The sequence below is a fragment of the Hemicordylus capensis genome, chromosome 4, assembly GCF_027244095.1.
Source record: "Hemicordylus capensis ecotype Gifberg chromosome 4, rHemCap1.1.pri, whole genome shotgun sequence".
In the NCBI taxonomy this organism is placed as follows: domain Eukaryota; kingdom Metazoa; phylum Chordata; class Lepidosauria; order Squamata; family Cordylidae; genus Hemicordylus; species Hemicordylus capensis.
The window spans coordinates 110,118,959-110,140,809 of record NC_069660.1 but is presented as its reverse complement, the minus strand read 5'-3'; the positions used below and the strand labels follow the sequence as shown (position 1 = coordinate 110,140,809).

At 44.3% G+C, this 21,851-nt stretch overlaps 1 protein-coding gene across 2 annotated transcripts in view; it reads right to left on the bottom strand.

The window, feature by feature from the left end:
* Nucleotides 1–21,851, bottom strand: part of TNNI3K (TNNI3 interacting kinase) — a 292,390-nt gene that overhangs the window by 90,648 nt on the left and 179,891 nt on the right. For both annotated transcript variants that reach the window (XM_053243152.1, XM_053243153.1), the window contains exons 18-20: nucleotides 20,585–20,637; nucleotides 18,562–18,614; nucleotides 15,719–15,851 (exon numbers count right to left, since the gene is read on the bottom strand). In XM_053243152.1, coding sequence (XP_053099127.1) covers nucleotides 15,719–15,851; nucleotides 18,562–18,614; nucleotides 20,585–20,637 — 239 coding nt within the window. The remainder of the gene's footprint in view (nucleotides 1–15,718; nucleotides 15,852–18,561; nucleotides 18,615–20,584; nucleotides 20,638–21,851) is intronic.

The following is a 21,851-nucleotide window of genomic DNA, read 5'->3' as shown; positions in this document are numbered from 1 at the left end:
CACAGCAGACCAGACCCCCTCAGAGCCCTTTGCCCTCCCTCATATACATACATCCTCCTAGAAAGTCACCATGTTCCCCTCCTTTTCTTGAGTAACCGGAAAATGGTGCCCCCCAAGGACCCCCAGCAACACCCCCCCCAAAAAAAATCATGCATATATGAGACAGTTTCATTTGGGGGCACTTAGGATGGCAATAATGCAACCATGGTTAGAAGAAGCACTGGCGTGGCATGGCATTTAAAGGGATGTAAATGCCTTTTCCATGCCAAAGGCAGGAAGACCATTCTGAAAAGGTATGATCTTGTTTGGCACACCCCCTTTAAGATTGTGGCCAATGGCAGCTGCTCGAGTGACTTGCTAATGCCTTGCCCACAATCTGGCAATATGAGTACTACAGAGGTTGCTGGGCTGCAGCCTCAGAGGACCAGAAAGAGGGAGGGGCTCCCTTGCCCCCCAAACCAGAGGTTGCCAGAGTGTGGTTGGATGAATGTCTGTGATGTCATTCACTGTTTCGAATTGAAACCATGGGTCCAGTGATCTCTGGTTTCATGTTTTGTGCGAACGCTCCCCCCTCCCTCCTACCCACCCCACTCTCTCTCTCAAACACCCCCCCCCCCGAAGTGACTTGTCCTATCTCTATAAGATTGCAGGAGGATGGCATACCTTTATTCATGCTAATGTATATCTATTTTTGTGACACTTAATCTGGCGTAACTGCCATCTGTTCCCATGTTTTGTTAGAGACAGGCTGTAGTTAGTCTCTGCCCTGGTAGAGGCTCAGTTTGTCATAGTGAATTACCTGGAGCCATTCACTGTTAATGGGAAAGCCTGCAAATACCTAGAGATAAAAGTAGCATTTACCTTCTGGTACAGCTACAAAGTGGCTTTACTTTAATTTATGCACCAGACCTGAGCTGCAAGTGTCACACCTGAAACTAAATCACACCTGATTTAGTTGCAATCAGTTTCAATGAGTGTTAGCATTTCGGTTAATCACACAAATACTCTAGAGATTTTTGCTACGCAGCCATGGCAGATAATACAACAAATCTAAACAGAGTTTTGAATATTTGCATAGCCATAGGCTGTGTCCCTCCGGTCTTGCCTCAAAGAACAAACTGACCTTTTCACAGCTACATGGTGATCCCTAGATCAAAAGGAAACTCCCAAATGGTATAATTTTTCAGATTTAGAATAGCCATAAATGTAATTCATCTTCACAAGGAATCTTTAACTACCCAACACAGTCTGTATCAGATTGATAAACACTATTGCAGTGGTCTAATTGGTTGGCAGTTAGTACTTAAAGTAATGGGTTGTTACCTTTTTATTTCAATTATGCCTGCACTATAAAACCTAAACAGTTTCTCAGCCACACAGCCTGTTCACTCTTCTATTCTTTTTAATGTGCTTGTTTTCCACCTTCCCATCTGGCTTTTTGTATTATTTGAAAGTGTTGAAAAATTCACCATGGTTTAGTACTCCAGCCAGTTGTATAGATATTTCTTTTTAAAAATTTATCTTAAGATCAAAAGGTGTTTTGTAGCTAATGTTCATGTCTTGCAGTTTTACATATATCTTGGTAAGAAAAGATTTCCTTTTCTTTTGAGCAACTTACAGAAGGCCCATGAAATTTACTCACTAGAAAGGTATGTGGAATGCAAAAGAACAAACTGTAGGAGTGATTTGTAGCTGGGATTATCAGGTCCATCTGTAGAAAGGAAGGGTTTGGTTTATTGAGCTTAGCTGGCACCAGAGGCACAGAATATGACACCTGACAGGACTCTGATCATTTTAGGGACCACCCTCTGAAAGTCAGTGCTGTCATTTTTGTTCCAGCTTTGGTCAGTTGGAACTCATATGCTCATAATGTATGTGATAACTTAGAAGGTTCCTGTGGTGTAAACTTGGATACTATAGAACAGCGTGTTGATATGAGGGAACCGTGCATAGCCTAAGATGAGGCAGACATTCAAAAACTTGTTCAGTGGTTCACAGCTCTTCCTCCTTTTCTAGTTTTCTCGAACTTTTCTTGAACTGGGGTTGGAAACCATCAGAAACAGTCTTACTCCCATTCCTATGCTAAAGCCACCTGCTCAAGACACTTTCCTGCAACTTACTGCCTGTTGCTCAAAAGGATTGCCTATTGCTCAAAATATTGCCTATTTGAAATTGAATTAATAATAATAATAATAATAATAATAATAATAATAATAAGCCTTCGATTCATTGCCTCACACATGGATACTAAAATGTTTAGAAACAACTGGTGTCAGCAAAAACATTCAGATATTTATTTAAAAAGCAATGGGCATGTGGAGTACACAGTTAACAATCAATGGTGAGACACTTGGACAGGTTAGCATTAGAAGAGGCATTTTCCAAGGGGACTCACTATCCCCTCTGTTGTTTGTAATCGCCATGACCCCACTTTCACAAATACTAAACAAAACAGGCCTCGGATACCAAACACCTAAAACATCACGTCAAATCAACCATCTGCTGTACATGGACAATATGAAGTTGTATGGAAAGTCCCAGTCAGAAATTGAATCACTGCTAAACACTGTCTGTATATTCAGTAGCGACATAGCAATGGAGTTTGGTCTAGACAAGTGTGCTGCATTAATAATGAACAAAGTAAAAATAAGAAAAACAGAAGGAACAGAACTGACCAATGGAAGCAAGATCAAGAACCTGGAAGAGAAAGAACATTACAAATACTTGGGCATTCTCCAGGCTGATAACATTGCACATGCTGAAGTTAAAAGAAAAATTGGAAGTGAATACATCAGGAGAGTTAGAAAAATCTTCAAGTCCAAACTCAATGGCGGGAACACCATACAAGCCATAAACACCTGGGCTATACCTGTTATCAGATACACTGCAGGAATAATAGACTGGACCCAGGCAGAGCTAGAGACGCTGGATCCTAAGACCAGGAAAATCATGACCATCAATCATGCTCTGCACCCCCGCAGTGATGTCGATAGGCTATACCTCCCTCGCAGCTCAGGTGGAAGAGGAATGCTGCAAGTCCATCAAACAGTAGAGGAGGAAAAAAGAGGCCTTGAAGAATATATCAAGGACAGTGAAGAAGATGCACTTCAAATGGTCAAGAACGAGAAACCATTCAACACCAATGAAACAAAGCAGGCCTACAAGAAAGTACAAATCAAGAACCGAGCAGAAAAATGGAAAAATAAGCCACTGCATGGTCAATATTTGCATAATATAAGTGGAAAATTAGACATCACCAAGACCTGGCAATGGCTTAAGAATGGCAACTTGAAGAAAGAAACAGAGGGTTTAATACTGGCTGCACAAGAACAGGCACTAAGAACAAATGCAATAAGAACAAAAGTAGAAAAGTCAACCACAAACAGCAAGTGCCGCCTTTGTAAAGAAGCAGATGAAACCGTGGACCACCTAATCAGCTGTTGTAAAAAGATCGCACAGACTGACTACAAACAAAGGCATGACAAGGTAGCAGGGATGATACACTGGAACATCTGCAAAAAATACAAGCTACCTGTAGCCAAAAATTGGTGGGACCATAAAACTGAAAAAGTTGAAGAAAATGAATATGTAAAAATGTTATGGGACTTCCGACTACAAACAAACATCTGCCACACAATACACCAGATATAACTGTAGTCGAGAAGAAAGAAAAACAAGTTAAAATAATCGACATAGCAATACTAGGGGACAGCAGAATAGAAGAAAAAGAAAAATAGGAAAAATCACAAAATACAAAGATCTACAAATTGAAATTGAAAGGCTGTGGCAGAAAAAGACCAAAATAATCCCAGTGGTAATTGGCACCCTGGGTGCAGTTCCAAAAGATCTTGAAGAGGACCTCAACACCATAGGGGCCACAGAAATCACCTTCAGCCAATTACAAAAAGCAGCTTTACTGGGAACAGCCTATATTCTGCAACGATATCTATAACAACAGCAACAACATTGACAATAAAATTCTGGCATCCCAGGTCCTTGGGAAGGACTCGAAGGACTCGATGTCTGGATAAAACAAACCAGTCAATAACACCTGTCTGACTGTGTAAACAAGAAATAATAATAATAATAGGATTTGGGCCAGGCTGTGGATGTAGAAAAACTGGATTGAAATGTTCCACAATTTGTGGCCAATGCCATGGACAGTCATGCCTTAATGCAAACCCACCAGATTTGTCTGAAATAAGTGAAGAAAGTGACCAGGATGACACCACACATCTTCATTCACTTGAAACTAAAAATGAAGAAGGCAAGTCCAACATTGCTACTGACCTTCAACATCCTGACTTAGTTGAAGGTGATGTCCCTGAGCAAAATTATGAATAGGACACTCCCAGTACAAACCAAGCTGTGAAGAAAATAAGATTTTTCTAAATTGCTGCTTGTGAATTAGGCCTAATGGGAATACCATGTTAAAAAAAAAATGTGCCAGTGCTCTACCGCTTGGGTGGTGTGGAAATGAGTGTGTAGGAGGCATGTTTCATGATCTGCATGCACTCTGTGCTCTATGTGTCCCTTGAATTGCGTAGCAAAAAAGAAGGGGGAAACCACATCTTGTGACGGACAGTAAAATTCATGCTTAATTATATTGAAGTTGGGTTTTGCAGGAAAGGTTTATGGAGACTTACAGATAAAAGAGAGATGGTGCAGTCACCATAAAGTAGCATGGTAAAGTAACCTTTACTTTATGGCAAAAGCTGTGGTTGAAATCTACATTAAAAACCACATTTTAATAGAGAATTTGATGCTTTATAATTTTCATATTTTTGTGCAAAAAGCTATTTTTGGTGGCCATTTTTCCAAGATGGTGGCTAAAGCTCAATTTGTAATGATCAGGACTTTTAGGCCAGATTCAGACGAAACAGCTAACCGTGGTTAAATGTGGCCAAGGTTGTAACTATGTCACACCTGAATGTGCAAAACTGCGGTTACAGGCTGAAAGCGAACTCTGGTTTACCTCACTAAACTCCAGTTTGAACCTTCAGTTATCTCTAAGGTTCACCGTCAACAACTGTGGTTTTGCTGCTAAAACATTACATTCAACGGCTGGCACAGCTATAACCACAATTTCACACCTATTCCAAATCCAAATCATAGAAGCGGTGGTGCAGACCTGCCCAAGGACGTGAGCGCTCTATGCACACCTCAGCTTTCACCGGCTGGCTCTCAGATAACAAGCCCTACCCACATCCTGCCCTATTTTCCCAATTCTGGCAACAGTGATGTGTGCAGTGAAATTTAAAGATACACAGCCCTCATTCCACTCTCTGCTGCAAGCCACTGACAAGGGGAGAGGCTTTCCTTGGGGCATGCCTTGGAGGTTTCATGATGGGGGGTGGGTGCATGGTGGGGAGGCACTGGTGACTGTGGCTGCACATCTCTTGCTGCCTGACCTAAGCAGGCAGCAGTGTGCACATCTCTTGCTGCCTGACCTAAGCAGGCAGCAGTCAGAAACACGGGTGGGGTGGGCAGCAGACAACACAGCACAACACTGCAGCACCACAACCCGGCAGACTGATTCTATGCCCAAAAAAGGTGGCATGGGCTGTGAGAGCGGCCTTCTCAAAACATGCCCCCCCCCAAATAGAAGTCAGCATACACAATAGGATGTCTGGAATGGAGCCCAGGACGATGCCACACTACTACAAGCTGGCATTGGTACTACTGGACAGGAGGGATATAATGCTGGTCCCACAGCTGGTACCAGGCACCCTAACCCATATAAGAGGTCGAGGGTCAGCTTGCAGCTGTACTGGGGCTTGGCAGGGCTTCTCAACCATGCTCCACCATGGTCAGTGGCCAGCCAGCAGTATCTGCCACCACTTCTCCAAGCACAGAGGGTGCAGCCATTCTCCCCCGTGGGACCACCCTCACTTTCCAGGCTCTTGTGAGGTGCCCGTCTGCACCTGGGTGATGGGGCAACAGCACACCATCCCTGGTCTGGGGACCCCATTCACCTCTACATGTCCTGGTGGTTCAGTGGCTACAACCACAGTGACCTCCTAGTAGAGCTTTGTCTGCCCTGGCACCTCATGAGAAGCTGTTCCCACCCAACAGCCAGCAGGAGTGTGAGGGGGAAACATCCAGGGATGCCAGGAGCTAGGTATCAGTATAGGCCCAGTTTGTAGACACAGCTGGACTCCTCCTCGATACTGGCACACACACCTTGCATGAGACAGAAGAAGGTGACAATGACAAGATCGATATTGAGGATCTACTTCAACGTTTCCTGCACCTGGGGGGACTCTTTGGGACCAAGAGTGAGGTGCCCTCATTTGAACTTGGATTGCTAGAGGGTGAAGAATTTGGAAGCCCCCAGGGATAAGGTCTTCTGGAAAAAATGGGCCAGGAGCTGCTCCATGGGTTGGCCGTAGAAGGTTTGGGTGCCCTCAGTAACCAAGGAGGCTTTTTGCCAGATCAACCAGGGTGATTTGATTGATTGATTAAGTGCCACCACGTCAGTATTGACTCTTTGTGACCCCAAAGATAGATTCTCTCCAGGATAATCTGTCCAACTTGGCCTTTTAGGTTTCTCAATGGTGCATTCATCGTTGTCGTAATCGAGTCCATCCACCTTGCTGCTGGTCATCCTCTTCTCCTCTTTCCTTCAACTTTTCCCAGCATTATGGACTTCTCACAGGAGCTGGGTCTTCGCATAATGTGTCCAAAGTATGGTAGTTTGAGCCTGGTCATTTGTGCCTTGAGTGAAAATTCTGGATTGATTTGTTCTAGGATCCATTTGTTTGTTTTCCTGGCTGTCCATGGTATCCTCAAAAGTCTCCTCCAGCTTTTCATTGCTGGCGAGTGGCTGGGTGGGTAAGAGTGGTGGCCGGGGTGCGTGGGTTTGTGGGTGTGTCTGCTGGACAGTGATAGGAGTGGTGTGGGTGCTGGGAGGTAATGGGTGACTTGTCTAGGTACAGGTTTGTTGTGCCAGGGTGGATGTGTCTCAGGAGGATCTGGGTGGTTGGGGATGGCACTGTGTGGGACTCTAACTCTAAACCTTCTCCTCCTCCACATACCCCCACTCAAGAGAGTCACCAGTGAGGGAACACCCTGCCAGACCTTCCAGTTCTGCCTGCCCTACTCGGCCAGCACAGGAGTTATACAGCCTGCAGGAGTGGATGGTTGCCCCCTACTGTGCTCCCAGGAAAGCTGTGGAGAGGCACTTTAACTACAGGCACAGCAGCATCAGGATTGTGAGGGAGAGGGCATTTGGGAGGCTGGAGATCCACTGACACACACGTAGGACCAGGTCTCAGGATCTGTGAGACCTGGTTTGGGGAAATGAGCAGGAAGAGCGGGCTAAGCCCGCTCTCCCCGCTCACGAGAGGGGAGGGAGCTCTGGGCGGCCAGATGAGCCACCCACACGATGGCCGGCTCCGAGCCAGAGCCGGCGGGGCTGGGGAGCTCGGGGGCTGTGCAGCCCCCAGAAGTCCCAGTATGCCCTGCTTGAGCGCACAGGGCATACTGGGGAGACCCCTGAGCCGGGAGGCTGCTTTTAAGCCTCCCGGCTGGGGGTCTACTTGCAAGTAGCCGCGGAGCCGTGCTGCAACTACTCAGGAGCAGATAGCCTGGGTTTATGGAGCGCTCACTCCGCAAACCCGGGCTAAGGTGGGCTACAGGAGCGGGTTAGCCGCTCCTGAACCACCAGGCTCGGCTGCAAGCCTGGTGGTTCTGACGACCCACAAAAATTGGGCTAGGCTTTCCTAGCCCAATTTTTGTGATCGTCAGAATAGCCCCTTTGTGTTGCTGGATGTGGAGGAGGATCTGGTGACCAACATGCTGATGGCCTGCTGCATTCTCCACAACATCTGTGAGTCAAGGGAAGACATCCTGCTTGAGGAGCCCATGGACCCGGCCACTCATCCAGAGAGCAAGGAGTGAGGTGGAGGAGACAGCGATGCCAGGCCGCTGGTGGTGGAGTAACCCCTGAAGAACGCTGTTGGTGCAAAAGTAGCACGGGCTGTGAGAGCAGTCTTCTCAAGACATGCCAACCACTGAGTGGTGCACGAGGCAATTGCCCACCTGCAGTAGCAGGCTGGGTTGGAGATAGAAAGCACCTGCTCATGAGAGCCCTGCCAGTTTGCCTGTTTGCAAATAAAGATAAACCTTTCTTGACCAAAGCGCTGTGTTAAATCGAAGTGCGAAGGTCCCCCCAATACATGAAGGGTGGCATGGAGGGTGGTGAGCAACTTCAGGATGTGAGATGGGGAAGACATGGAACCCCCCTGCATGCACTGTGGGAGTTCCAGAAAGGCTTGTGGGGCTGAGTGTAGCTGAGAATGCACCTAGATGTTCCTCTCATAGGGAGGCGGAGAGGGCAGCGGTCATCCTGGGGGTGTTGGAAGGAGGGCATATGGGACCCCCCCTACCATATATGGTGTGTGGCAATGAGCACTTTCGGGGGTGTGGTGTGCTGCCATGAACGCTATTAGGTCCCCCTTGTGTGAGGGGGTGGGGGTGAGGAGTTGAAGGAAGGGGCATGGGATACCCTTTGCATGTAGTGCTTAGCTAGTGGGTATGTTGCTGTAAAAGGATCCAGTTTACCCCTTCCAGAGCAGCCATGGAGGAAGGCAAGCAGCGCCAATCGTGGAAACCAAGCCTAGGAGTGCTCTCATGCCATGCCCTGCCCTGCAGTGAATCTTGAAAAGCAACGATGCCCCCTGCCCATGAACAGAAACCCCCAACCCCCACTGAGGATGTGTGCCCCTCCTCCACCAAGTATTAGCACCATAAGCCATGTTTCTGTTGCAAGTTTTTTGAGACAACAGAGCTGGGAGTGGGTGAGGAAGGAGTTAAGCTGTTTCCGGTGTGAGAAGGCCGGACAAAGAAGTTGAAACTAGCCGAGCGTGGAAGACATGTCCCTCTGGAGTTCTGTCTAATCGTGTCAGGGCAACAGAAGTGGTGACTCTTTGCCCCAGCCAGGCCGCGGAGCTTCCAGGGAGGGGCTCACCTCCCCTGGAACTGGAGTTTGGCAGGCCGTGGTTTGGTGAACATCTGCAGCATGATTTGGAGTTCAAATCAAAACCTCGGCCATGTTTAACTGTGGTTATCCATTATTTTTGAATCCAGCCTTTGTATGTTACTTACAACACTATCCTTGACATCTGTACTGATTTTCAAAACTTTGCCCCCCCCCCGCTTTATTTACTAAAAAATGACCTAAAATGAATGGACTAAGTTAGAGGATCAGCAGGTTTGTTTCAATATATGCTGTGAACCGCCCTGAGCCATTTTGGAAGGGCGGTATATAAATCAAATCAAATCAAATCAAATCAATCAATCAATAAAATTCTAAACAGAATTACAGAGTAGCCTGAGAAGGGAAACAAACTGAAAAAGGACTTGATAAATGGATACAGCTCTGATCCACTTTTCATTAGCTCTCTGTCCTCACCTTCAGTTCTGTGAACACTGTATTTTTTATATATAAAAGAGGTGGGGTGGGGGGCTTCTAGCAACTTCTGAACTTCTGTTACCTTTAGTTACAGCCATACATCTTTGGTTAGTTCACTAGTGCAGCTTCAGCAAACTGAGCAACTAGCTCAAACTGGATACAACAGAGACTACTCTGATACAACACAGCCTACTCTGTGAAGAGCAGACACAGCTTGAGGAGGTGAGCAAGCTTTTCTAAACAGAACAACCTCTTGCCTTTGCCCCATTCAAACTAACTAACAGGAGGAGGGGAGATTTTGAGGGGCTGGTTTCCCATTTAAGGGATAAGTCCAAGTCGGTGTGTGTGTGTGTGTGTGTGTGTGTGTGTGTGTGTGTGTGTGTGTGTGACTTGCAAGAGCTAGCATTTGCCAGGGCTAGCAAATGCCAGTGTTTTTGTTTTTCCCTGCCTGGAGGGGGTGGAGTCAGCTAGGGCTGTGGGAGACATTCCTTTGACCCACATCCTGTATCCAGGTTGGAAGCCTACAAAACCAGTATGAAGATAGAAAGTCAGCAGGGGAGGGGGCACTTCCCAGTGTATTGCACAGAGTGCCACATGTATGACTGTTTGCTCCATGGGCAGAAGTCATGGGGGTGTGCTTGGTGCAAGGAGCTCCTGGCTCTCAGGGAACAAGTGTGTTCCCTTGAGACCAAGGTGGCAGATCTGGAGAAGCTCAGAGAGACAGAGAGGCATGCAGACGAGACCTTCAGGGATGTGGTAGAGGCATCCCACTCCAGGGCTGATAGCTCCTCTGCTGTCAGGGAGAATGAAGATCTCGGGCAAGGAGGACATCGGTCTGAGGAAGAGGGAAATGCTCCTTTAGAAGGGACCCCTTCAGTGGAAGATGAGCCCATATCCTCTCTCACAGGGGATACTCCTCTGGGGGGTGGGGGCCTCATTGTAGTACTAGTGGGTGATTCAATCATTAGAGGTATATAAAGATGGGTTTGTGACCCACGTGTTGACCGCACAGTGACTTGCCTGTCTGATGCGAAGGTTGTGGACATGACGCAGCATCTAGATAGGCTGATAGGCAGTGCGGGGGAGGAGACAGCTGTAGTGGTGCACGTCGGCACCAACAATGTGGAGAAATGTAGTTGGGAGGTCCTGGAAGCCAAATTTAGGCTGATAGGTAGTGTATTGAAGTCCAGGACCCCCAAGGTTCTCAGAAATGCTACCTGTTCCACGCACAGGTACAGTGAGACAGGCAGAGCTGAGGGGTTTCAATGCGTGGATGAGACATTGGTGACAGGAGGAGGGGTTTAGATTCATTAGGCACTGGGATACATTTTGGAGCAAGCGAGGCCTGTGCAAAAGGGACAGGCAGCACTTGAACCAAGATGGAACCAGACTGCTGGCGCTTAAAATCAAGAAGGTTGCAGAGCAGCTTTTAAAATTACGCCTGGGGAATAGCCGACAGGGTGCCTCTGCGAGGGTGCATAGGATTCAGATAAAACAGAAAGGGACAGAGCAGAACCACATAAAGGGCAGACAGAAGGCTTTGCCAGCTGGACAAAGAGTAAAAAGAAAGATAGCAGACACCAGGTGATGGATTCAGAGTCTAGGTGCTTATATGCCAATGCCAGAAGCCTACGAGCCAAGATGGGTGAGCTGGAGTGCTTGGTTGCTAATGCAGAAATAGATATAGTGGGCATAACAGAAACATGGTGGAACAGTCAGAACCAGTGGGACACTGTTACTCCTGGATATAAACTCTATAGAAAGGACAGGGAAGGGCGACGTGGATGTAGAGTAGCACTGTATGTTAAAGGAGGCATAGAATCTAACAAGCTAGAAAACCTAGGTGGACTGGAGTCCTCCACAGAAACCCTGTGGGTGACAATCCAAGGCCTGAAAGAAAATGTTCTACTGGGGACATGTTATCACCCTCCAGATCAAAACGCTGACAGTGACTGGGTGCTGCAGGAGGAAATCAGGATGGTATCAAGGAGAGGCAGGGCTTTAATTATGGGTGACTTCAATTACCCACACATAGACCGGGTAAATTCACAGTCAGGTAATGACAGAGAGGTCAAATTTCTAGATACGCTGAATGACTGTGCCCTAGAACAGTTGGTCTTGGAACCGACCAGAGAGAAGGCAACCTTGGACTTAATCCTGAGTAGCACCCAGGACCTGGTGCATGATGTCAGTGTCATTGACCTTTAGGGAACAGTGACCATAGTGTGATCAAATTCAGCATACATGTGGGAAGAGAATCACTAAGGAAGTCTCACAGACGTTTTGAATTTCAGAAGAGGAAACTTCTCCCAAATGAGGAGTATGGTGAAAAGAAAACTGAAAGGAAAAATCAGGAGAGTCACTTCATTCCAGAATGCATGGAGTTTACGCAAAACCACAATACTAGAAGTCCGGTTAGATTGTATACCCAAAAGGAGGAAAGGTACCACTAAGGTATCAGGAGGATTCCAGCATGGCTAACAGGTACCGTCAAGGAAGCCATAAAAGGGAAGAAGGCTTCTTTCTTTAACTGCCCAAATGAAGAGAACACAAAGGAACACAAAATCTGGAAAAAGAAATACAAGGTGACAATAAGAGAGGTGAAAAGAGAGTTTGAGGAACATTTAGCTAAAAGCATCAACGGGAATAACAAAAACTTCTTTAAATATATCAGAAGCAGGAAACCTGCCAGGGAGGCAGTTGGACCATTAGACAAGGAGTGAAAGAGATTATTAAGGAGGATGTGGAGGCTGCAGAGAAGCTAAATGAGTTCTTTGCGTCCGTCTTCACGGCAGAGGATACTGAGCATATACCTGCTCCTGAAACAGGCTTTTCGGGGATGGGGGCTAAAAAACTGAGACAGATAGAAGTGACAAGAGATGATGTTTTAAACTGTCTGGAAAAACTAAAAGCTAACAAATCGCCAGGGCAGGATGGCATCCATCCAAGAGTCCTCAAAAAACTCAAATGTGAAATTGCTGTCCTCCATGATAAGATATATAACTTATCCCTGCAATCGGACTCGGTACCAGAGGACTGGAAAGTAGCAAATGTAACACAGATTTTCAAAAAGGGATCCAGGGGTGATCCGGGAAATTACAGTACAGGCCGGTTAGCTTAACATCTGTTCCAGGCAAATTGATGGAAAGCATCCTTAAGGATAAAATTGTAACGCACATAGAAGAATAGGCCCTGCTGGGAGTGAACCAGCATGGCTTCCACAAAGGTAAATCTTGCCTCACAAATCTTTTGGAGCTCTTTGAGAGTGTCAGCAAGTGTGCAGATCAAGGTGATCCAGTTGACATACTATACCTGGACTTCCAAAAAGCTTTCGACAAAGTTCCTTATCAAAGACTCCTGAGGAAACTTAGCAGTCATGGGATAAGGGGACAAGTACATGTGTGGATTACTAACTGGTTGAAAGACAAGAAACAGAGGGTAGGTATAAATGGAGAGTTTTCACAATGGAGGGAAGGAAGAAGTGGGGTCCCCCAGGGATCTGTACTGGGACTGGTGCTTTTTAATTTATTTATAAATGATCTAGAAGTAGGGGTAAGCAGCAAGGTGACCAAATTTTCAGATGATACCAAACTCTTTCGGGTAGTGAAATCCAAAACGGATTGTGAGGAACTCCAGAAGTTTCTCTCCAAACTGGGGGAGTGGGCGACAAAGTGGCAAATTCGGTTCAATCTTGGCAAGTGTAAAGTGATGCACATTGGGATGAAGAACCCTGACTTCAAGTATACTCTGATGGGATCTGAGCTGTCGGTGACTGACCAGGAGAGAGATCTTGGGGTCATGGTGGACAGCACATTGAAAGTGTTGACTCAATGTGCGGCAGCTGTGAAAAAGGCCAATTCCATGCTAGGGATCATTAGGAAGGGGATTAAAAATAAAACTGCTAATATCATAATGCCCTTATACAAAACTATGGTGTGGCCACACCTGGAGTACTGCGTACAATTATGGTCACCACATCTAAAAAAGGTCATTGTAGAACTGGAAAAGGTGCAGAAGAGGGCAACCAAGATGATCGGGGCCTAGAGCACTTTTCTTCTGAGGCAAGGCTAAAACACCTGGGGCTTTTTAGTTTAGAAAAATGACGACTGCGGGGAGACAGGATAGAGGTCTATAAAATCATACATGGTGTGGAGAAAGTGGATAGAGAGAAATTCTTCTCCCTGTCACATAACACTAGAACCAGGGGTCATCCCATGAAATTGATTGCCAGGAAATCTTGGACCAACAAACGGAAATACTTTTTCACACAATGCATAATCAACTTGTGGAATTCTCTGCCACGAGATATGGTGACAGCCAACAACCTGGATGGCTCTAAGAGGGGTTTGGATAACTTCATGGAGGAAAAGTCTATCATCGGCTACTAGTTGGAGGGCTATAGGCCACCTCCAGCCTCAAAGGCAGGATGCCTCTGAGTACTAGTTGCAGGGGAGTAACAGCAGGAGAGAGGGCATGCCCTCAACTCCTGCCTGTGGCTTCCAGCGTTATCTGGTGGACCACTGTGTGAAACAGGATGCTGGACTAGATGGGCCTTGGGCCTGATCCAGCAGGGCTTTTCTTATGTACTCATCCCTTTAAATGTGTTTCTTAAAGCGACATACATATTGACCAATTTAACACATATATTACAAACACTGACACTCTAAGGCAGATGTTTTAATGAAATGTTTAGGAAAAGTATTGTGGAGACAAAATGGAGCCAAATAAATAATATAAACAAATAACACCTGAAGAACAGTCTACGTGGTTGGCATTGAAGGCCATATGTTCATAAGAGCCTGAAAAGCAAATATCTTCATCAGTGCAAAGAAATAAACAAACTGAAAAAATGCTTAAGACTGCAGAAATGAATCCAGCAATGTAATATTAATGATATATAAGATCCAGCTAAGCTACATAAAGGAAAATGTAAACATTCTGTTAAAAAAAAATCTAAAAGCTCTAGACTAGGAAAATGGTCATAATTCCATAAACGGCAGAAGATATGAGAATCTGGATTTAATAAGATCTCAGGAGGAATAGAGAGAGGGAGATTTTCTCTAGCTTTCGCCAACAAAGCACAAGAACATAGGGTCAATACATATATAACTTTCAGTGCATCAGAGGAATAATGGCTTTGAAAAGCTAAGCATCCTGGCTGTCTCAAATGGAAAAATGGAATGGATGACTGTTGCACAAGACTAGTGATGCTAATTAGTGAGAATCAATGGATTCATGCTTAGAACAGAAAGGTTCTGGGGAATTCTTCAACTGTTAGTGTTTGGAAAGTGCATGGGACTATTAAAACACTTGACCACGAATAATGATAAAGTTTTCAATAGGCTGCAACTGGGACAGAGAGTAGGGAAAACTCCTGCCCTCCCCAGTAACTTTCCTTTCCCTGTCCCTCCATGGATTCACAGGCCTCCTCCATTATTTCCTTGGCTACTAGTCTACTTCCCTAGGATTTCTTTGTTTCAGTAGATGCATGGTAGTGAGCAGTCCTTTTGACCAAGTGCAGTTTTAGTAGTGTGCCCAGGCTGAAAGTGGAATCTGCCAGTATTATTCAGTCCCCTGCTCTAGCTGTGAGGGTCTCCTAGCACCAAGTACTCATCATTTACTGTGATGTCACGCTATCTGTTTGAGCAAGAAGATCAATTCAGGACTTCTCTGGCTCCCAATGGCTTGCCTGCTTTTGATGGCAATGTTGATCTACTTGCATTTTACATTGCATTTCAGCCATGGATGGTTATCTTCTAGATAGCAATACATGCAGGGGGGAAATATAAAAATGCTAGTAACACTTAAAACAACAACAACAGGGAATAATCCTGATCCAGAAGTATTATGAAAGATTAGGAGAAATTATAATATAGTCCTAAATTGGTTTTTATATATATACACACAAGAAATAAACATATACATTGATATTTTAATACTAAATGTAGATGGTACTTTATATCGATGTTTAAAAGTTAGCAAGAGCTAACTTTAAAAATCATTGTATATAAAAAGTCCTCACACGTATGCTAGTAAGCCTGAAATGTGTCAAGCATCTGATAAACCTAGTTTGGAAGGAAAACATATGGCTAAGCTCTTAAGTTGTCTGCATACAGTTTACTTGAAGCAATAATTTCTGTGATATACCGGCTTTAAATTTTCAAGTGAAAAACTGAAAACCTGCAATGTAAAAAATAGTAATAAACATTTGGCTAAAAATGGAGCTAATGTTATGCAGGGTAGCTATTTTATTGTGTATCAGAGAGAAGACAAATCTTGGTGTTAACTTGCCATGCATCTTACCCGGTTTGAGGTGAGCAAATGGAATTTCCCCTGTTAGCAGCTCCCAGAGACACAAAGCATAGCTGAAAACATCGGCTTTTATAGTGTACCGAGTACACTGTGTGAATACTTCAGGGGCCATCCAGCGCAGGTTCTGTACATCAAGACAACATCAATAATGCATTAACAGTATGTTTTGTTTCTTCACAGGGGAGCAGAACCCTTCTCCATTTTTATATCTGTTTGCTTTCTGGCAATATGCTAACAAAATAATTCTATTAATATGTAAGGGGAATAATATTTATAGGATTGTTTCCATATTAAAACTAATCTGTGCAGCAAATTGCTGTTTCTTTTATTGTTTTCAACTGTAGTGTAGAATTCACTTGGTCTGAATAAAACTACACTTCGCTGTATTTGTTCCCAGTCTAAGAGAAGGAAACTTTATTTATTCTCAGTCTAGGAACAAATACAGAGAACTGGTCTAGGAACAAATACTCTCTGGTGAATTTGAACAGCAGTGACATTTCTTCCGTGACAAAAATATCGGACTATAGAAATTCCAGATCAACGCATGAATAACTACTCCACTTGCATTTGGGCCTACAGTATGTTTGTTTGTTGCTCAAATAACTTAACACCAGCACCTTTGGGCACATGGGAGAGTTAACTGGTGCCTTTTGTTCCACTGGGAAGAGAAGAAAATCTCATACTAAGCTAATCCTCGGCGGATGCATCAGAGTTTCCTGTTGCATGTGTGGTGGGGTGTGTGTGGCAATTTTGATGATCTCCCCTTCCCTTTGCAGCCACCCGTGCTTCCTCCAAAGTATGGAGGCTCCTCAGAAAGATGGTTTTGGGAAGCATAGCCAGCTGCAAATGGGAAACTGCCCCAAATTACTCCCTTCCTGAGCAATGGCAAACCCTACAGCATTGGCAGGGGATTAGTCTGGATGTCAACCTATGTTGTTGTTTTAAACAGGCTTTTGAGGTACTTCTGCATCTATATTTCAGTGGCTTGAGTGCCTCCTTAATCCATCTGGATCACAGCCCTGGTTTTTGTGCAGCTGAAGTGAGGTAACCAAAAGCAGAGTACACTCTGTAAGTTTGTGTCTCCAGTTTGCTAGTTGCTCAATCCAGCAGGCAAGCCTGAGCCAGAAATTCCTATAGGAGACAAGGGTGTATCACTTGCCTCACTCTGTTCTGATAGTGCAAAAAGGGTTTTCTTGGCTAGTATGGCTGATCTCCATTAAGTTCCCTCCTATGGACAGAGTTAGGTAGTGGTGCAGGGACAATTCTCAGATCAAGAATGGCAGCAGGCTTGAGTCCCGACATTTCCACAAAGTTTCCAGGGGCTCCCAAGCCACATGACACTCAAACACCCCTCTGATCCATACATCAGATGTAGGGAATTGTGGGGAGTGGATGGGATGTGCAATCAGCAGTGCTTGCAGTTGCCCACCAATAACATAATTAGAGTGGGACAACAGGCACTTCTGGAAAGAGATGCAAAAATAGGCATCAGTGATCATGTAATGTATTAAAATAATCTTACATTACAACATGTCTCCCCCCCAGCCGTGAGATTTAAACATGGTTCCAGGATGACAGATGAAAATCCAAACACCAGCTTTCTCAGTGGCTTACTAAGAGGCACCCTTGCAGTTTCCCATTGGCCTTGTGCCTGTAGCCTAGCACAGGAAAGCACATTCAAACACCAATTGCTGATTGGTGGCCAGAAGTGCCCATCAGCAGTCTTGCTGCTGCATTCTGCACTAGTTGCAGCCTCCGAACCGTCTTCAGGAACAGCCCCACACAGAGCGTATTACAACAGTCCATTCTGGAGGTTACCAGAGCAGGGATCACTGTGGCCAGGCTATTTCTGTCTAGAAAGGGCCAAATGTACAGTCTGAATGTAGTGATCTGCTGTAGATTGGAATGCTAGGGACTGTCTTGTAATGGCAAATACAAAGGTTTTCCCCATGATGAGCTTAGGCTACAACTCCACTTCAATTGGGATCCCGTTTGTAATGGGCTCAAGCCACCCAGGCTACTCCACCAATTCACCAAGCAAACTTAACCTTCCATAGAGATGTGGAGAGAGAATCAGTGATGGGAGAGCTCATTGGTGATGACAGCTTTATCCTTAAAATCTGGATGGCCTAGGACGCATGGGAATTTGAAGTTTCCAGTTACTCCTGGTTCAATGAATCGGCTAGGTTACATCAGGGACTACAGTTCCCATGCATCCTTAGTGGATGCAATGGATGCCCCTGTGCAGTCATTCAGTCATTAAGGATGAGGCTTACAAGGTCTTCACCTTTGCAAGTCAGCTCTCCCCACTGCTGCTTCCCTTCCCACTTCAGAAGGGTAAGTTGTCTGGGAAAGGGCAAGACCAGCAAGGAGAGCTGGGAGAAAGATCTCCTATGTCTGACAACATTCTGAACTTTCTCAGAATGCTCAGTAAAAAGAAAGAGGTTTTCTGAAAATCTTAGAAATATTGGGGGAACGGAGCCAATTCCAAGGCAGGCAAGGGAGAGTTCACCCATAATAGACACCAGATGATCCTGAACTGCAAATGTTCTTATGAGAAGCAAATACTAACAATAATTACTGATGCAGACTTGAAACTCATTCACGAATGTAAAGCAGAGAGAACAATTTGTACCCAATAATCTTGGTTGCCATAACTGCTTGTCTCAAGCAGTCTACCAAAAAATGACATACAAAAGAAACAAAGCTGAACAGTCATTAGACAATAGCAAGTACTCTGGCAAAAGAAAATTCTAATCTTTCTAATTGTTCTGAGGCTGGATTTTCATATAAATTTGATAGTAATTATGTAGAACAAAAAGAAAAAGGCAAACCCCAGGTTGTTTTGTCATATTGTCTTCATCCAGAGACTGCAGAAATCTAGATTCTATGATTAAAATAAAAAAGAACATTTAAAAAACAGCATTTGGTACAAAGTATAAAATATTTACATATTTGTAAGTTATATAAAAATGAAGTCGAACTGTGATGACACTGTAGATGGGTTGCATAAAATGCTCTGTGATGTATGGCATTAATTAATAGGTTTGTGTAAAAAAGGCGCTAGGATTTGCATTTTAATATTATAGGTATTTCAGATCGATATCTGCCATGGAATAGACATCTGCCACCAAAAATGGATGCTCCATCCCAAACTGCTTAACAGTGGAGCACACAACAATGTCATACTGCCTTCTCTCAAACTCCTTGGTCAGTGCAAGGTCTGCTATTTTTTGGAGGCAGGGCTTTTTAGAGGCTGGTTTTCTTTTTAACCAGTACATTTTTATGCACACCTATAAATTTCCTCCTCCTCCTCACTGGAAGAAAGATATGACTTTCTTGTTCCTGAGGGCAAGACTAGAACCAATGGGTTGGAATTACCAGAAAGTAGATTTCGACTAGACTTTAGGAAGAACTTCCTTGTAAGAGCTGTTTGAGAACTGAATAGTCTGTCTCATAGAGTGATGGACTCCCCTTTTCTAGAGGTTTTCAAAATATAGAGGCTGACCAGCCCTATGGCAGTGATGCTCTAGCACTTTCCTGCACTGTGTGTGTGTGTGTGTGTGTGTGTGTGTGTGTGTGGTGGGTGGGTGGGTTTTTGGCCTAGAAGACCTCCAAGTTACCTTCTAACTCTACAATTCTATGGTTCTGTGATTCTAGATAAGTAAAGTTGCCGGATTGCAGAGAAAGTTGCTAGAGATTTGTGTTGTAATTTTAAAATCATGGATAAAACAGAAGACAAAGCAGCCACAGGTTCTCTTACCCACTCCTTACCCTGTTATGTTGTTTGTTGTCTTTCTTACCATCTGACATAACCTTGAGCAGAGGTGTAAGTGTGTGACACACTTAGAATTGGCAGGGGGGCAGCAGAAAGCAGGAATAAATTAATGAATGAAGAGAACCTGTTGCTGTTTTTCTCCTGCTTTATCTGTGATTTTAAAGAATACCAGAGTTGCAATCTAGGAAGCCTATGGGTAAGCCTTTATCTGTCTTTCTACACACTGATCTATTTCTTAACATTGTGTTTGTGTTATGGAACTGAAGTAAACTCCGAATAGAGAAAATAAGCCATGGTGTAATTTTTGGCATTATAACATGTCAAAAGTAAAAGAGCATATAGGAACATGATACATTATACCAGTGTTTTCCTGTCAGATAAGGATAATTTAAGCAGAAAAACTCTGAATGCCCCAAGCAAGCACTTTGCACCACATGCTGTCCCAGAAGCAAAGCAAAATATACTGGGGGACTTTAATAGTTAATCTAAGGCTACAGTCCTATACCTACATCAGACAGAATTCCACTAGTGGACATCTTGACTAAGCCAGTGGCAGTGTGCCAAGAAGACATGCCCATTCTGTGGAAGGCTTCCAGAATACTGCAACATGGAACATGCAGGGTGGGAGGGCGACTTTTGTTGATCTCTGCTTCCCTCAGAAATGTCTTGTGCCACCTGACAATAATCCCCAAGGGCTGCACAACCCTCAGGGACATATTTTCAGGTAGGTTCTTCCTGGGGAACAAGAGATCAACAGAACTGCCTTCCCTTTCTGAGCACTTTATGCTGCACAGCTAGGAAACTCTCCACAGCATAGGCACACTATCCCTGCACACTAGTGCTAGTTTAGTCAAGATGTCAAACACTAATCTCAATGGGACTTATTTCAAAGTACTTATGCAAAGGGTTGCCCTGCATGGCAGAAATTCTGTTAACTCTGATAATTAGACACCAGCTGAAAAACTTCCTTAGAACTTTTTCATTAGCCTGCAGTTTACAATATCTCAGTTATGGCCATCTTTTCTGCCCTATTGATGGAAAAATTAAACCATGGTTTATTTTAATCCTCAAATTCTTACCTCCAAAATCAGCAACAACGGCATGGCCATCTTCATATAGGAGAATATTGTGACTGTGGAGAAAGTTGCTAGATCAGTGGTATTCTCTTCAAAACAGATTATGCAATATGATCAAGCAGTCAGGAGTATTTCCTGTGCCATCTTATTCTAAACAGAGTTTTATTTTTAGCCACGAAGCCTTTAGTCAGCCTTCACAGTTATTATTATTACTAGAAAATAGTTCAATATAAAAAAAAGGGGGGGGGGAATTCTTGACAGTTTAGTAAGCTCAAATGTCAGCGTCATTCTCTAATTAGTAGTAGAACAAGTACATTTCCTAATTAGTGGAAGATCATCTGAAACAGGTTTATTAATTATGTGACAGCATTACCTAGAAGAAATGAAGATGATGACATTTGGGACTGAACCCAGTGATAACCTTTCAATAAAATCAGAAGGCCTGATTATCCTCTCCGCTCAGCTCCACTCAGCTAAAGTGGGCCACTCCTAATTTACAATGGCATAAATGAGTAGAGGAACAGGCCCATGGAATCCAGCTGTGAGCAAACTACTGCCAGCAACTGTAAAAGCTTCATAAGGAGAAAGATATTTTGGATTGATCTCAAAAGGCTAATTTCCGTTTGAAGACTTGATTTAATTTGACAGACTATCATCCTATGTTACTCTGATTTTTTCACTTCCCTTTCTACTTTGCATAAGAAAGCCTGTAGTCTTGTGAAGGATTTACATGAATGCTATCTCTTCAGTATGAGGTGATCTTTACAATCATCTCATTGTTAGACCCCTATTGAGAATGGGCTTGAGAATGAATTTGGCATGGTGGTAGAAATCTTCACCATTATGTTCAAGGAAAGGTTTTCAGACGTAGGAGGGCTTGGCTTATGATACTGTATATTGTATGGCATATTAGGACATATTGTACTTGTTTGCTAGACTTCCTTTTTCTACTCCCCATGGGAGGAGGTCCAAATCTTGTATGTGGAGAAAAAAAATCTATGTCAAACTTATGCCTGCAGCTGGTCTTGAACTTGTGAAGCGAGGGAGGGACCAGTGAGGAGGGTGGGGTGACGTTAGTGCTGGGTGTGGGCGCATTGCAGGACCAGTGAAGGAGTCAGGGCAGCATGTTGCTGTCACCTCTAGCAATGAAAGGCAATGAGCTGGTCCTGCACGTGGTTGTTGCTCAGGAGCAAGTAGATAGAAAGATATCCTTTATTACAGTCATTAGACAGATAAACAGGAACAAGTATGTACAGTATCTGTGGTTTTC